The sequence below is a fragment of the Chrysochloris asiatica genome, unplaced genomic scaffold (genome assembly GCF_000296735.1).
Source record: "Chrysochloris asiatica unplaced genomic scaffold, ChrAsi1.0 scaffold00069, whole genome shotgun sequence".
Lineage (NCBI taxonomy): Eukaryota > Metazoa > Chordata > Mammalia > Afrosoricida > Chrysochloridae > Chrysochloris > Chrysochloris asiatica.
Genome location: NW_006408587.1, coordinates 15,750,394 through 15,768,792, shown reverse-complemented (window position 1 = coordinate 15,768,792; position 18,399 = coordinate 15,750,394). Strand labels below are relative to the sequence as shown.

The following is an 18,399-nucleotide window of genomic DNA, read 5'->3' as shown; positions in this document are numbered from 1 at the left end:
ATTAATCATTTGGATCTCTTTCTGTAGGTTTTGAATTGTTTCCAATGCTGTATCTATCTTATTTGATTGTTCCTGTAGCACTTTCCTGACTTTGTCCTTATTTTTCTCAACTCCATTGTATAGTATGTTGATACATTTTATAATCATTTTTCTGAATTTCTTCTCAGGCATTTCCAAAGCCTGTCCATCTTCCAATATGGGGTGTAAGTCTACCTCCAGCTCATTTGTATCAGTCACTGTATCTCGTTTCTGGACATGTGCTGATATGGTCATCTGCTTCTGTTTTGGGGGCATATTCTGGAGTTATCTGTGGCCTTAATGCTTAGATGGGTGTGTATTTTGGTATTTTTTATGCTTTCTGATTGCCTCCAGGTAGATGTGATCAGGATATGGGCTTTCCTTTTCACTCTTCTTCCTGAGAAATTTCAAGATGCCACTGTTAGTCGTTATGATGTAACTCAGGATTTAATTTTCAGCCTATTTCCTATTTAGTTTGCCTGTCCCGCTCCACAACCCCTGTTCAGGCCTTTTTCCTAGTTCAGGGCCGGCTGTGGCTGTTTTGCACTGCCGTTTGGTTTTAAGTGGAAACTGGGCCTTTAAATTTCTAGTAGATCTGTGTGCATGTGTAGTAGAACCCTCCGGGGGTGGGGGTGGGGTGTCCACTCGCTCAGGCACCCTCTAGTCACCAAAATGGAGGTGCACAAACAGTGAGAGACCAATGAACAGATTTTTTTAAAAAAAGAGTGTCCACACCTTTATCTCCATGGTTCTGTCAGGTGTACGCTGCTGCTCTGATCCTTCCCCCGCTTGGTCTTGCCTTGGATTAAAAAGTACTGATTTCTTGCTTCTGCTATAAATACCCCTGGCTGTAAGCATTCCAACCTTCTAAATAATTCTTTACATGTGGTTCAGAGTTCTGGGATCATCTCCTGAGCCTGCTTGGTTCAGTATTCTGTGTTGTTGCTGACAGAGCTCCTCACTGCACTTCCACCCTCTCTGCCATCTTCTTTGCTCTCTGTCAACAAGCTTTTGTAGTCCCTTATTTAAAAATGTTTTAGGCTGAGCTACAAGCCACAAATGCACTGCTGTCTTCACTTCTTCATCAGAGGTGAATCTTCATCCTTGAAGGACTGCTTTTAGGGGGCCAAGCAGGTAAAAGTCTGATGGAGCAAGATCAGGACTATAGGGAGGATGCTTTAATACCTCAAAATGAAGTTTTTGCAGAGTGTCAACAATGTGGGCAGATGTATTCAGGCGTGCATTGTCCTACAAGATCACAATGTCCTTGGATAGCAGTCCTCTGCATTTAATTGGAAGTTCAGGCTTTAGCTCTTCAGTGAGCATCTCACTGTAAGTGCACTGTTGCTTGTACTTTTTCTTGGTAGTGTTCCAATACTGGCCCTTGAGGATCCCAGAAAATTGTAAGCATCAATTTTTCAGATAACGGTTGACTTTTGAACTTTTTCTTGGTCAGTAATTGAGGATGTTCCCATTCCATACTCTGCTGTTTATTCTCAGGCTCATAGTGATGAATACATGTCTCATTGTGATGAATCCATGTCTCATCAACAGTAACAATTTTTTTCAAAGAAACTTTTACCTTCCTTTGAGTCTCATGCCAGATTTTGTTTGCAGATGTCCAAACACTTCAGATTATGTTCCCCCCCTTGAGTTGTTTTGGTACCCATCTCGCACAAACTTTTCAAAACCCAAGTCTGTCATGGATTATTTCACAGGCAGATCCATGGCTGATTTGCAAATGATTTGCTACATAATCCACTGTCACTCATCTATTCGATAGAATCATTTCACATATACACTCTGTTGTCATCATCTGTGGACATGGATGGGTGGTTTAATATAACTGGACTATGGATAATTTTTTACTCCACCTCATATTTTATTATGACACCTCTAGGAAATTAATATAATTTCCACCAGCAATGCCAATGGATTGTAGTTGGTCACCATCTTGGTCAGGTTTTTTTTTGTTTTTTTGAGCCATTCTAATAGATGTTCAATGGTATCTCATTACAGCTTAAACCTGCATTTCCCTACATAGTAAAGACATTAGGCATCTTTCATGTTTATTTGGTAAAATGTCTACTTAAATTTTTTTTGTATTTTGATTGCATAATTATTGAGCTGCAAGACTTTTTTACTTATTCAATATAGTTGGCTTTGCCAGGTGTATGGCAAGTATTTTTTCCCAGTTTGTGGCTTTTATTTTCTTCTGTGTTTTCAACAGAAAAGATTTTCATTTAGATAAGTCCAGTTCATCTTAACTGATCATAGATGTGAGGATCTATTTTTTCTTTTTATTCTGTTCTCTATTTTGTGCTCTTTATATATCTGTTCTTTTGCAGTTGCCACTGTCTTCATTACTGTATAATTCTTAAAATCATAAAGTGCAAATGTTCCATCTTTGTTCTTTTTAAAAAACTGAACACTGTTACATTTCATTTGCTTTTCCACATAGATTTGGAAACTGTGTTGATTTCTAAAAAGATGGCCTTTTGGTAATTTGATTGGGATTATGTGGAATCTGTAAATCAATTTAAGGAGCTCTGGTAGTGTAGTGGTTACAAGTCGGGCTGCTAACCTCAAGGTCAGTGGTTCGAAATTACCATTCATTCCATAGGAGAAAGATGAGGCTTTCTGCTCGTGTAAAGATTTACAGCCTCCAAAACCCTATGAGTCAGAACCAACTGCATGGCACATAACCACTACCACAACCACCATAGATCAATTTAGGCAGAAGTAACATTGTAACAATATTGCGTTTTCCACTGTATGAATTCAGTATCCAGTTTGTACCCAGCATTCATACTGAGTTTTTCTAGGATGCAATACCGAACCAAAAACATTCCAAGAAACTTACCGTCAGGTTGTACCACAAGTCCAGCAGTCCCTATCCAGTTTTCCTCGTTTTCTCCACTTGACCTGAATTTGGTCTTGGATTTTCATTATAATTAGCAGAAGGGTTAAGGTGGACTCTTCTTGCTCCAAGGAGCCCTGGTGGTACACTTCAGCTTCTCATTGAAATGTTAGCAGTTCAAACTCTCAGCGTCTCCAGGGGAGAAAGATGCGGCGGTCTGCTTCTGTAAAGATTACAGCCTTGGAAACCTTATGGGGTTGTTCTGCTGTACTCTATAGGGTCCAAAGGAGCTGGAATGGACTTGATAGCAACAGGTGTTTTTATGTGTGTGTTTAAAGTTGTGATTGTGAACTGAATGATAGTTTACATGGGAGAGCATCTGCTTTACATTCATCCTATTTTATTTCATTTCATTGCAATGATTACAATCCCCTCCATGCATCATCATTCAACAACATTTTCTTAGAATCCCTCTGTTTTTTGGGGGGGTGAGGGGGTGGGGTGGGGTGGGGATGTACACTGAAGCACTCAGGAATATGTAATCATTTAAACAACCAAAGGGTATACCCTGCATACACAGCCCCTCTCCCTCCTTGAGTCCACAGTCCCCAACTGCTCCATTTCTCTATGTCATCATCTCTGCCTCCATCTCTGGTGTCACTGCTTCTCTACAGGTATGATTTTTCTTGTTTGTTTTTTGGTATTTGTTCCAGCTTCAGATATCCAGAACAGGAAGCCAACCAGGATTTTCATGCGTAAAAACTTAGCACAGTGCTTAGTATATGTTGTTGGTGCTATTAAGTGCTATTGAGTCAGTTCCGACTCATAGCGACCCTGTATAGGGTTTATGAGGAACAACTGGTGGATTTGAACTGCTGACCTTGAGATTCAAGCCAACCTTGCCATCCAGTACATTTTCCCTAAAAACATATTTATTGAGAAAAGGAAGGAATGAGAGGGAAACATAAGTAGATCCATATTGTAAAGTATCAGTTCAGCATAGCGTAGTAAAGAAAGTGTTCTTTAAGGTCAGCAGTTTGAAGTCTAGCTTCACCATCAACTTTCAGTGTGAATGTAGACAGGGTGCTTCTCTGAAGTTTAGTTCCCTGTAACATGAGGTTGACAATCCTGTGAAACCAATGATAACCTGCATTTGGTGGGATTACCTTGTTTTTTCCAGGTCTAGCAAACTTTCCACCTTTGACAGAGTGCCGTCGTACCTCCTTTAGTGGAAAATAGTTGAGTTTTCCTTTCTGATAGGGTTCTGCCCTGCACGCTTTCTTACGTTCACAGGTTTTTCTGTATCCAAATCATTGTTGTAAAGTGCCATCGAGTCAGTTCTGACTTATAGTGGCCTGATAAAGGATTTCCAAAGATTGGCTGGTGGGTTTGAACCACCGACCTTGTGGTTAGCAGTCTAGTGCTGATCCTGGACTGCTAACACACCACAACAGGACTGCATCTGTTAGGTTAGGTAAAAATGAGGTACTCCATTTCATGCACTTAGCACACAGGGTTTGATACTAAATATTTAGTAAACCTAGTTCCTCCTGGTGTGATGCTGGACTGCGAACCACAGGTCGGCAGTTAATACCCACCTTATACAGAGTTGCTATGAGCCGGAACCAACTCAACAGCATTTAACAACAACAGTAACAACAAGAATCAAATATCACTATCTGTTTCTTATAGGAAACTCTGCTCTTAAAGACAAAGAAGATCAATTTGGAAGAACACCGCTTATGTATTGTGTGTTGGCTGACAGAGTGGATTGTGCAGATGCGCTCTTAAAGGCAGGAGCAGATGTTAATAAAACTGACCATAGCCAGAGAACAGCCCTCCATCTTGCAGCTCAAAAGGTGAGAAGTAAAATGAACTTGAAGAATAAGTGCTTTGTGGGATAGTTATTATTTGAGTAATGGAACAATACAGCAGACAGCTATGAATAAAAAAAACAAAAGTGCATGATTCTTAGATTTCATGTTTTTTTGAAAGCAGTCTTAAGCTACAGAGAATAAAACCAAGATAACCATTAGTGACTGCATTCCGTGTTCTGTGACTTAAGGTTAAGGGCTGGGAACGGAACCAGAATTAAATGTACAATATGATTTAAACTATATTAGAAATCATATTATGTATAGGGAAAAACAATGAGCAAAAAAATATACTAAAGTGTTCATTGTAGTTGGGTATAAATTTTAGGACTATGCATGAAAATTTCTACTTTTTACTATTTAATTTTTTCTTAATAATATTAATTTTACAATAAAAGTCACAATCTCTTGAAATATGTGGCATTAGGGGACATAACAGAACTTATTTTATGAATATGTCTTCAAGGTTTAAAAGAATCTCAAACCATATCGCCAACATTAATTTTTTTTCAGACTTTGTGAAGGGCTCAGGTTTTTTCAATTAAATATATCAAAAATTAAACTGGGAAGCTTTTATATTTATGTCACAGACTTATTTGTCTAAAAGCTATTTCCCCTCCATAAAATTTCAATCTATAAAATATATTTCCAATGGCTGGTATTTGTTCTTTTTGTTAGTTTAGACTTCTATACTTTTGGAATTTTAAACCATTGAAAATGAGTTAGATCCAGTAGACACTATTTAAAAATGTGAACCAGATATAGCTGGTTAATTGAAGGGTTAGAAAAATATCTTTTCATTAGTTGAATGCATAAAAAGAGACTGACATGAAGATACACTGCTGAATATGCTAGTTATATGCTTTGATCAGTGAGGTCTGTCAGGTTATTTCCAAGGTTATTTCTCTTGAATTTGCTTTTCAGTATAGTAATGTTTTTAAATATGTATCTCAGTTTTAACTACTGGTAAGGTATTTAAAACTTTCACCTAGGCTTTGTCAGCTGTTCAAACTATTCCTTCAAGAAAGATAACCCCATTTAACTTGTTATCATTTTAAAAGTAAACATTTAAGAAGGGAAGAACCCCAATATTAAGGATTTGGTACTCTTTACATTTTTCAGTATGATTCCATCTGGTTTAAAACTCAACTTCAAAAATATAGGATAAATGGACTTAACATCAGTTAAGTTGGATCATGTGTGTGTGGGGGGGGGAGAATGAAGTTTTAGCTTGCTAATCCAACAATAAGACACCATTGTAGAGATATAATATGACCACAATGAAAGAAGGGGTGTGTATTACCAAAGGTGATAGCTTTATTAAGTCTCTTCATAAAATGTAGTACATTGTTGCCTTTGCTTTTTGTTTCTACTTTGATTTTTTTGGTGATAGTTTTACAGTGTCAAAGAGTAAAATCGAACTATGTTACACTAGACTCCCATGTGACAATTTGCAAAACTGATTTTATAAATAAGAAGTTTCATGTTCTTTCAAAAATCTGATAATTAAACATTTCCTTCTTTGTTTGTCTTTGCATATTTGCAAGGGCAGCAACTTATCTTTTGGCTATACTAACACTAACAGACTTTCCAAAGCAAGGGCAATGATGATATTTTTAGTCCTCTGCTCTAGTAGATCAAACTTAAATGCTGTGTTTGATTTTTTGTTTCACACAAAAGACAACTGATTTAAAAATTGGAGAGAGTATAGACCAGGAAGGAATAAGAAGATGAAGATTCTAGAAATAATTCTTAAAGAATAGTTGAAAAGTACATAGAGACTAAACCTCAAAATGGGAAGCTTGGTGACTCCATAGGTAAGCACTGTACTGAGAACCACAAAGTCTGCAGTTTGAGCCTGCCAGTTGCTCCAGAGGATAAAAATGAGGTTTTCTGTTCTTACAAAGAATTACAGCCTCGGAAATCCAATACATAGTAGCTATGAGTCAGAATCGAATTAACAACAACAAACCTCAAAATGGGGGAGCTGTACTAAAATCAATTTAAGCTGAGAATGCTAATGTGGTTCCAGGTCTGTAGCACATCCTGCCTTTGAGCAGAAGCAAACACAGATTCTTTTTAGAGAAAACATCATCACTTTGTAAACTTATAGGATTCTCCCATGTTAAAACGAAACAAGCATGATCTCATAATGGCACCAAACACATAGGAGGCAATGTACCATGAATGACAGTCAGCAGAAACAAGAGGTTTAAGCTATCAAAATTTCAGATAGTGTCACTATTTAAAATACAATATAAAATAACTATTGATAATATGTTTAAAGTTCAAAAAGAAGGAATCAGAAAACCAAGCAACCAATGAGACTCCTTGATAGCAATTCCAGCCATGACAGTTTATTGTGAATGTGCCCAGCTGCCATAATACGAATATAAAGCCAGAACAAAATGTACAAATGGGCTTCTAGAAGTCTGTGGGAAAAAATGAAAATGGAATTAAAAATAATAGAATTTTTCCACAAACTTTTTGAAGCTCCCTTACATACACTGAAAGCATGAAAAGCAACTAGCATCATTGTTAAGTGCCGTTGAGTCGAGTCCACTCACAGCGACCCTGTATATGGTTTCCGAGGAGCCTCTGGTAAATTTGAATCACCGACCTTTCAGTTAAAACCAACCTTGCGGTGCAACATTGTTATTGTTGTTAAGTGCCATCGAGTCGGTTCCGACCCATAGCGACCCTGTGTAGGGTTTCTGAGGAGCAGCTAGTGAGCTTGACCCACCGACCTTGCAGTTCAAACGGCTTTGCAGTCTGGCGCATTAACCCACAGCACCATGCATAGACAGGATCTAATCATTCAGTGAAGGTATGTGTGAGATGAGAACCACACTCACCCCGGTATTTTTCCATTAGAGTACTTTCAAAATTGGATTACAGAAAAATACATCCCTAGCGAAAACAAGAAGTCTTACTAGGCTGAGAATACCAAGGTAGAGTTTGAAGCTACCAGTGAAATCAATAAAAGCATCTATTTCCACTCTTCATAGATCTTGGTGGCAATGTTGCTGTTGTTAGATGCCATTGAGTCCATTTTGACTCATAGCAATCCCATGTGACACAGAACTGCCGCATAGGGTTGTTTGTTTTTTCTTGAACTCTACTTGTTATCTTCTTCATTTGGAAGTCTGAGACTACACTTTTTCTTCTGTTTACTTTGGTTTGTTGTGGTTGCACATTGATTACTCTGATTTGTTTTACTTGGGATACTTCTTTATCTGGGTTGAGTTTGGGTGATTTTGTCATATTAACCTCAGGTTGTTGTGTACTGTTGTTGGTTCTCTGTCCAAAGAACTCCTTTTATTTATTCATTTTGAAAAGTTGGTGTGGTTTTTACAAATTCTTTTAACTCCTGTTTATCTGTGAATGTCTTAACTTCACTGTCATATTTGAGGGACCAACCATTCATCTGTCAGTTTGTTGTACTGTCGTATTGTGGTAGCTTGCGTGTTGCTGTGATTCTAGAAGCTATGCCACTGGTATTTTAAATATCAGCAGGGTCACTCGTGGTGGACAGGTTTCAGATGAGCTTCCAGATGAAGACAGGCTAGGAAGAAAGAGAGACAACTACTGCAGAATATTTAGTCACTGAAAACTTTATGAATAGCAGTAGAACACTGTCAGCACCAGATTACTGAATATTGAAATGTGAGGAAGAACACTAGACATGAATGGAGTAAAACTTTCAGGACCTTCATTTGCTGATGGGGCACAATCAAAATTAGGAGAAACAGCCCAAACATCTATTAATATGGAATGTATGCATATGAATCTAGTAAAATTGGAAGTTGTCAAAGATGAAATGGAATGCATAAACATTAATATCCTAGGCATTTGTGAGCTAAAATGGACTATTGTTGGCCATTTTGAATCTGACAATCACATGGTTTACTATGCCAGAAATGATAAATAGAAAAGGAATGGTGTCACAGTTTTCATCAAAAAGAACATTTCAAGATCTGTCTTGAAAATATAGTGTTATCTGTGACAGGATAATATCCTATCCATACACCTATAGAGAACAACCACTACCTATGGGGAAAACCATTTAATACAACTATTATTCAAATTTACACTCCAATCACTAAAGCCAGTGATGATGAAACTGAAGAATTCTTTCAACTTCTTCAATCTAAAATTGATAAAACATGCAATCAAGATGTATTTATAATTATTGGCAATTGGAATGCAAAGGTTGGAAACAAAGGAGAAGGATCAGTCATTAGAAAATATGGCCTTGGTGATAGAAATGATGCTGGAGATCACATGATTGAATTTTTAAGACCAATGACTTCTTTATTGCAAATACCTTTTTAAACAGCACAAAATGTTACTATACATATGGACCTCACTAGATGAAATACACAGACATCAAATTGATTACATTTACTGAAAGAGATGGTAGGAAAGCTCCATATCATTAGCCAAAACAAGGCCAGGGCAGACTGTGGAACAGACCATCAATTGCTCATATGCAATTTTAGGCTGAAGCTGAAGAAAATTAAAACAAATCCATGAAAACCAAAATATGACCTTGAACATTTTTTCATTCTTTTTTTGGATTATTCTTCTAGTATACTACTATTGAGAGATTTTTTTTTTCAAGCTGAGTAATTCAGGTTTCAAATGCTCCAAATCTACTGCTTTACCCTTTCAATGTATTGTTTGTTTCTGAAATCTTAGTATTAATCTTCTGGATTCCTAGTTGTAGGTTTTGTTTTGTTTCAGATTTTACATTAATTTTGTTTGCTCTTGTAGTGTTTTCCTGAATTCTTTTGAGATTCTTTTTCTTTCTTTCTGTGTTCTCTTTGCTTTCCTTGATCTTTTTGTCAATCTTTGTTGTTGTTGAGGGAGTTGAGTCAATTCCAACCCATAGTGACCCTGCATAGGGTTTCCAAGGAGCAGCTGGTGAGCTTGAACCGCTAATCTTGCAGTTCAAACATCTTTGCAGTCTGGCACATTAACCCACAGCGTCACACCAGGTCAATCTTTACAAGTTACATATCTATATATGATTCTTTTGAATTCTTTTTCAGTTAGTTCCATTACCTTTTCGCCTCAGAAACATTTTTGGCTCTGCCTCTTGGTCATTTGTCCAAGCCATACTTTCTTATTTCTCCATGTGAGCTAAAATCATCTTTTGTCTTGGGAGCATTGTGGGGTGCTTGTATTTGTATTACCTGAGTCCCTACTCAGCTTCTCCTCCCAGCAAGCATGTACACTATTTTTGTTCATTTTTCATTTACCTCAGTTTAGAGTGGGTTTGGCTGGTGTTGATTGCTGTCTATTATTGATCAGGTGGTAGAGGAGCTGGTATTGGTTTTTACCCAGTGGGTGGAGCTGCAGAGAGTACAGTTGTGCCTGACTTGCATGGGTACAGTTAGTCTCCTGTTGGGAGGGAAAGAAAAAACCCCTCCTCCCTCCCACACACAAGAAAACAAAACACAATAAATAAACCAGGAAACAACAATGAAAATATACACTAATAAAGAGAAAAAAAGAAATAAAAATCAGGCAACAACCAGGAAAAGGGAATATAACTAATATGAAGACAAAAGAGGGACAGGAAAATGGTGCTATAGAAAAGATGAATAAGAGATAAAATAAAAGGAAGGAAAACTACACTAACTAAAAAGAGGCATAGGAAAATGGAACTATAGAAGAGAAAATAAGAGAGGAAATAAATGGAAGAAAAAAATTTTTAAAGGTAGAAAAACCAGAGAGAGGGGACATGAGAAGAGAAAGAGAGTAGACAGTAGTAAAGAAAGATCATAAGGAGGGGGGAAGATTAGGGGAAATGAGAAATAGAAGAAAAGAAGGAAAAACAAAAGCAGGGATTGAAAGGATAAAATTCTAGAGAATGGAAAGAGAAGAAGGAGGAGAAAGAATAGATAAACAGAAACAATGAAACAACAAAAGGGGAAAAAACAAAATTGAAAAAACAGTGCAGCTGTTGTACCTCGAAGGGAGAAAAGTCTGGAGGGTGCCTGCAAGCCAAGGAACTCACAAGGTGAATGTGAGAGGGTTGTGGCAGTGGAGTTCCCACCCCTAGACGGAGTTCCTATAGGCCTTGGTGTTATCTATGTATCTACTCAATCCAGAAGTAGTTCTTGCAGGTCCTTGATGAAGCTAGTTTCAGTGCCTGTTAGGACCACAAGGCAGCTGACAGCAGGGTGACTGGTTAAATGCTGGTCTGTTGGCTCTGTGGGTTCTGTATTTCCTAAGCGGAACCCACCTGAATCCAGGCACCAAAATGACACGCCAAATCAAAGCAGCTGGCCCTTGCCTCACACTGGAGTGGTTCCCAATCATGTGGCCCTGAACTCCCAGAGAGCAGGGTCTGCACTGAGGGTAGATGAAGGTGGAAGCTGACCACACTTCTGGTCACCAGGGGAGTATGGGCAAAACAAGGAATCGTACCTTTCCAGTGGCCTGTGTGACTCTTTTCTCCCAGGCTACTTTCTGTTGCCAAAATTGCTCACAGAGTTTCCAGATGGTCGCACCAAGTTTGGCTAACCAGCCATTCACCAGTCAAGTCAGTCCCCCTCTCTTACTGTCCCTACTCAGCTTCTCCTCCCAGCAAGCACTCAATCCACTTTTCTAGTTTCTTCTGAAGCTCAAGGTTCCAGGTTTTCATGTGTGTCTGTTTTATTTTCTCTCATGTCTTTTGTTGTAGAGGGTCTGTGTAGTGCGTCTCCTAGTCTGCCATCTCTAGTCTGGAAGCCTTTGAATATGTATTTTCTTATCTTTTATAATGTTAGAGAAGTTTTTCTCTTTTCCCTCAAAATTCGTCAGCAATTTTGTGTGTTTCTTTGTGTGCATACTGTTCTGGAATGCTGATCACATGTAAGTTATCACTCATGATGGTGCGCCACATAATTCTTAGGCTTTCTTAAGATTTTTGTATTCTTTTTTCTGATTGCTCCTCTAGCAGATGAATATTGAGAGATTTGTCTTCAAGCTCACCAATTCAGTTTTCCATTGATTCAATTCTACTTCTCTGCCCCTTCGATGTATAATCTACTTCTGAAATCTTAGTATTAATTTTCAGGGTTTCTGTTTGCTGCTTTTGGATGGTTCTAATTTTTCATTTACTTCATCAGTTTGTTCTTATTTCGAATATTCTAAAGTTTTTTTTCTATGTTTTCCTTGCTTTCCGCTGCATCTTTCTTGATATTTTGATGCTTATCATATAATTCTGATTCCTATTTTTGGTATTTTATTTTCTAACTCTATATTTTGGTCGTTTCTTTAAGCCACTGTCTTGTTTCTTTGTGTAAGCTGAAACTGTCTGTTTTCTCTGAGACAGTGTGGTGTCATTCTATTTATATTTAATTGATGATTGTATGCTGGTGTGTTCTTAGGCACTTGCCACCTATCTTCTAGTAGGTGTGATAGAGACTAGAAGTGTATATGCAGTTCTCTGTGCTGTGTAGCACAGGGTGGGTTTGTCTGATGTTGGATGCTAATTATCACTGATTAGGTGGATCAGGAATGGGTAGAGTTGTAGGAGACACGGATGAGTCTGGGTTATCTGGACACAATTGCTGTCTCCCCAAAACCGACAACAGCAATAAAAGATATTGTTATTGTTGTTGTTGTTAAGTGCTGTCAAGTCGATTCCAAACCATAGCAACCCTGTATAGGGTTTCCAAGGAGCAGCTGGTGAGCTTGAACCGCTGACCTTGCAGTTAAAATGGCTTTGCAGTCTGGCTCATTAACTCACAGCGCCATAAGCATCTAGATGAGGGTCTCTAGATGCGTAGAGCAGAACTTTCGAAAGAAGGATGCCACAGAATGCTAGACAGGTGAGGGTAGGGGTTGAGCATGCCCTGGTTACCAGGAGGGCATGGGGAACAAGGGAGAGCTGTACCCCTCTCACTGCCAACTTTCAACATATTTCTGTGCCTCCAAGTCACTGGATTGATAGTCACCGGTAAAAGCTCAAAATGGCTGCATCGTACCAGGCCATTCACTAGCCCACCTGTCTCCTCTCTCACCACTCTTGTTCAGCTTCCTCTCACAGTCAACATTCAATCCAGCTGTCTGTCCCTTCCTCTGAAGCTCCAGAATCAGCTTCACTTGGTCTTCCTTGTCTTTGTTGCAGAGGATCTGTTCAGTGTGTCTGCCTACCCTGCCATCTTACCTTGGAAGTCATTTCTGAATTATTATTTTTTATTATCACATATTATCCTTAACATTTAAGTATTTTAATGCATAACAAACTGATTTTTGTGAGTGGGATATGACCTATTTTGACACATGGATAGCTAACTTTCCCAGTAAACTGAGCTCTTTTGTTTTCAGTCACTGGTATCTGCTTGTGCCAGAGCCAAGCTGTTATCCCTATATACTTTCTGTGTTTGTTTTAATGAAGGGTCATTAATTCTAGGGAGCCATTGAAGACTTTTTTGTTTATTGTGTTTTAGGTGAAAGCATACACAGCAAGTGAAATTCCCATTGCAATTCATCATAACGAATGTCACAGAAACAACGTGTGTTCTGTGACATTGGTTGTGTCAGCTCCCTCTCCATTTCACCCCGCCAGCCCCACTTCCACCTATCCAGTTGCCCTGCCCCACCTTGCCTTCTCATCTGTGCTTTTGTGTAAATGTTGACAGTTTAGTTGGTTGTTTAAAGGAGGTCATTCCTCATGGGTGTTACTGTTTATTTTATAGACCAAACTGTTAACAGTATTTGGCTCCAGGAGTGGCTTCAGTTCCAGGCTGAAGGAGTGTCATAGGGTGAGTCTCAGGGGTTCTTCTAGTTTCTATCACTCCTGGAAGCCTGGTCTTTCTTACGGATTTGAGTTTTATTCTACATTTTTCTCCCAATCTAACAAGGACTTTGTATTTTGGCCCTGGTCAGAACCAGGCACCATCTAGTTCTTTTGGTCTCAGGTGAGAAGAGACTGTGGTTCATGTGGGTCGTTAGTCCTGTGTACTAATTTCTTCCTTTCAGTCTTTGGTTTCCTTTACTCTCCTTTGTCCAGATGAGAAGAGATCAATAGTTGTATCTTAGATGGTTGATCTCAACTTTTAAGACCCTAGAGCTGGCTACTCAGGAAATTAGAATGTAGAACATTATCTTTATGAACTTTATTGTACCAGTTGATGTAGTTGTCCTAAGAGACTATGGTTCAGAACCTTCAAATGCAGTAAATCAACCCCGCAAAGTGTTTGGAAGTATATCTAGGAAGTATCTAAGGAGCTCTGATAGCATAGTGGTTATGACTCAGGTTACTAACCTCAAGGTCAGCAGTTCGAAATTACCAGCTGTTCCGTGGGAGAAAAATGAAGCTTTCTGCTTCGGAATATTTATAGCCTCAGAAACCCTATGTAGTGTCACTATGAGTCTGAACCAACTCCACGGCATACCACCACCATCACCAAGGAAGTATCTACAACTATGGTCCCTATGTGCTTTATTGTATATATGAGGAGAAGTCAAAAAGTATTGCTATATGGAGGGGATCATAGTCATTGCAATGAAACAAAATACAATAGGATGAATGTAAAGCTGATGTTTCTCCCATGCAAACTATCACCCAATTCATAATAAAAACTTTTTTAAAAATTGCTATAAACACATAGAAACCTTTATTAAACAAAAATATCAAAATGTGAATCTATTAATTTCTTGATATCACCTCCTATATATTTAAATATATTTATTTATTTATATATATTACTTAAATACATATATATTTATATAGGAGGTGATATCAAGAAATCCTAAATATATATCTATATAGTTCTGAAGTCATTGTTTCCATTTCTCTAACCCTTTCCCAAAGAATTCTGTGCATTACTAAAAACAATTTTTTTAAAAAGAATTCTGTACTTGATTTATGCTACATCAAAAGGTAGTTTAGGTATCTTTGAGGGACACAAATCCTGTTCTTTTTAAATGTTCTTTGAGTTTGGGGAACAAAAAGATGTCTGAAGGTGAAAGACCAGGGCAGCAGAGTAGGTGGAATAAAGTTTTCTAATGAAATTCTCCTAGGACAGCCCTCACTACCCTGAAAGAATGAGCAGGTTCATTGTCATGATGAGGGGCAAAATCCTCAGCGCAACTTCCCTGGCCTTTTTCTTAACAATGAAGTTTTAAAGTTTCTTAAACTCCTTCATACCAAGCCCCCATAATTGTCCTGTATCCGTCAAAAAAGTCTTATCCAGATTACCCCCTTTTGGCGTCCCAATAAGCAGACACCATAACCTTCTGAGCTGACTTTTCTGCCTTGACTATAAGTGACCCATCAGATCCCTGTAGGAGCCACTGTTTTGATTGGCCCTTTTGTGAAGACACCCTAATGAGACTAAGGCAAATGTATTACTGAGAGAATTTGTCTGCAGCCATCCACTGGTTGCAGAGACATATTTAAACATGTTTCGCTTGGAATAAATCCATGTGGCAGTATTTTTATTGTTACTAATTGCTATCAAGTCGGTTACCACTCCTAGCACCCCTGTGTAGGGTTTCTAAGGTTGTAAATCATTGTGGGGCCAGAAAGTCTTGCCATTCTCCTACAGAGCAGCTGGTAGGCGTAAACCTCCGACCTTGTGGTTCACAGTCCTTTCAGTCTAGTGCTTATCGTACAGAGCCACCACGCTCCCCAATAGCAATACTTTTAAACTTGTCTTTATAGGAACATATATGTAGCACATGCAAACAAGTGTATGCATATGCCTACAAGCACTGGTAGCGTAGTGGTTACAAATCAGGCTGCTGACCTCAGGGCCAGCAGTTCAAAACTACTAGCTGTTCCGCAGGAAAAAGATGAGGCTTTCAGCTCCTGTAAAGATTTATAGACTCGGAAACTCTGGGCAGGATTGCTATGAGTTGGAACCAACTCCACGGCACATAACAACAACAACTATACCTATATAGATGCCTGTACACGTACTCCCATACACTCTCCTACAGCTATATAGCATACGTTCTACCTCTGTAATCACTTCATGAACTGTAATGTTGGTCTGAACCACAAAGTCGGCAGTTCAAGCTCACCAGCCGCACCTTGGAAACCCTATACAGGGTCACTAAAAACAACCACCACTCATATACATTTTGCTTATTATTACTGTTGTTGCAAAAGTATACGTTATAGCATTTACCATGCTGTTGTTGTTATGTGCCATCAAGTTGGTTACATAGCGGCCCTGTATGGGGCTTCCAAGGATGAGGGGTGGGTTCGAATTGCCAGCCATTTCCCATGTTGTTGTTGTTAAGTGCCATCGAGTCGGTTCCAATCCATAGCGACCCTGTATAGGGTTTCTGAGGCGTGACTGGTGAGCTTGAACCACCGACCTTGCTGTTCCAACAGCTTTGCAGTCCGGTGCATTAACCCACAGTGGCACACCAGGACTCCAGCCATTTCCCATAGTTGTCCTTTATTCTTGCCTACCTCTCAGTATCTTCATTTACCTTGATGAGACTTTGCTGATTTCCTGCATATTGTGTATTGTCTTTCCCATCACTGGAACTAACATGCAGTAAATGTCTTGTGAGTGATTCCCTCCTCCCTCTTCCAGCCCTGGTAAGCATAAAAGAAAATTACTTTCTGTGTGTATACCTATTCTTGACTTTACAAATGTGATGTCATACAATACTTGTCCTTTTGTGTTTAGCTTATTATACTCAGCATAAAATCCTGCCGCTTCATCCATAATATAGGATGATTTGTGGATCCATTATTTTAGTTCATTGTTGTGTGGTATTCCATTGTTTGTACCATACTTTGTTTATTCCTTCATCCATTGATGGATACTTATGCTGGTTCCATCTTTCTGCTATTGTGAATAATGGTGCAATGAACAGGGTCTTCTTCCAAGAACTTTTTGAAGCCCCTTGTATACCTAGGGTGTGGCTAGGATTACTGGATCATTAGATATTTCTAACTATTTAAGGAAGTACCATAGCATTTTTCATAGTATTTATACCATTTTATAAGGAGCTCTGGTAGCGTAGTGGTTACGAATAGGGCTGCAAACCACAAGGTCAGCAGTTCGAAACTACCAGCTGCTCCGCAGGAGAAAGATGAGACTTTCTGCTCCCATAAAGATTTATAGCCTCGGAAACCCTGTGCAGGGTCACTATGAGTCGGAAGCGACTCCACAGCACACAACAACAACATACCATTTTATAATTCCAACAGCAGTTATGAGCATCAATCTCCCTGCAATCTCACCAGCATTTTCTGTTTAGTTTTAATTGGAGGCTTTCTTCTCCTGTAAAGATTTGCAGCCTTGGAAACCCTGTACAGAGTCACTATGAGTCGGAACTGACTCCACGGTACTCAGCAGCAACAGCAAACCATTTAAGATTTTTGAGAATAGAAGTTACGTGATCAAAGTACTTTGCTGTTGTTAATTACTGTTGAGTCAGTTCCAACCCTTAGTGACTGTATAGGGTTTCTGAGGAGCAGCTGGTAAGCTCTCAGCCACCCGCCCCTTACTCACCTGTTGGAAAATCTGGACATATTTATGGCTCAGCCTCCCCTCTTCCCCTCCCCCGGTCAGTGGGATGATCAGGGGAGGGTTGCCACAGGGAAGAGAAGAGCCCCCATCCTGCCCAGCCTCCTGTCCCCCAAGCCTGCCCCCATTGCTCCCCTCTGTTCATGCCCCTTGTCCTTGATTTCATTAAAGATTTCATGAAATGTTACCCTGAGAAAAACAAAACAAAAAAAACCCACTAACTTTGCAGTCCAACACATTAACCCACAGCACCACATCAAGACTCCCCAAAGTACTTTAGGGGGACAAATAAAGCTGTTATAATTCAGGCACTAGAGAAGAAGGGCTGGATCCAGAGATATGTTGTGGAAGCAGAAATATTTATCCAACAGATAGTTGCCAAGTTTTTACTATGGAGTCATGACTATATACATAGAGGGAATCACATCTGTCTGCTATTTTGTTGCTAAGTGCCATCTAGTCCACTCTGACTCATAGTGACCCTGTATAGGATTTTGGAGAAGCAACTGGTTGGTTTGAACTTCTGACCTTGTGGTTTGCAGTCCAGTGCTGATCCTACAGTGCTATACCAGGAGTTTGCTGTAGATAAGTGCTTTTTATGCCTTTCTCTCTATTAAACTTCATTTCTCTTTCTCTGGTGAACCTTGCTGATACACTGAATATCAAGAATGCTTTTCAAATATTTTATACCTTACTCAATTCTATTATCTGTAAACTCAAGAAGGTGTGCTCTTTGTAAATCATCGACATTCACATAAGCATGAATGCATTCATTCATCCAACATCCGTTAAAACTGCTATGTACCAAATATTGTGCTACGTGTTGGAAGAGATCAAAGACATGATTCCTTCTGTTAAGTTGCTTATAAAGATCACGGATGAAGACACTGAATGATAATTAAAGCTGGCACATCTCCCTTACAATGCAGGTGGTTTGGGTTTTGTGCTGCCAACTCAGTTCTGACTCATTACCACCCTACTTAGTGTTTCTGAGGCTGTTAATCTTTACGGAAACAGAAAGTGTCATCTTTTCCCTGTAGAGCAACTGGTAGATTTGAACAGCTGACCTTGCAGTTAGCAACCCAATGTGTAATCAGCTATATTACCAGGGCCCCTTCTACCTTACAGTAAGTGTTTTGTAAAATATCAAAGA

The 18,399-nt window shown here is 39.1% G+C and overlaps 1 protein-coding gene across 1 annotated transcript in view; it reads left to right on the top strand.

Moving 5' to 3' along the window:
- INVS (inversin) overlaps positions 1–18,399 on the top strand; it is a 238,392-nt gene that overhangs the window by 39,185 nt on the left and 180,808 nt on the right. Inside the window, 1 exon segment of the mRNA XM_006864745.1 lies at positions 4,571–4,737. Coding sequence (XP_006864807.1) covers positions 4,571–4,737 — 167 coding nt within the window.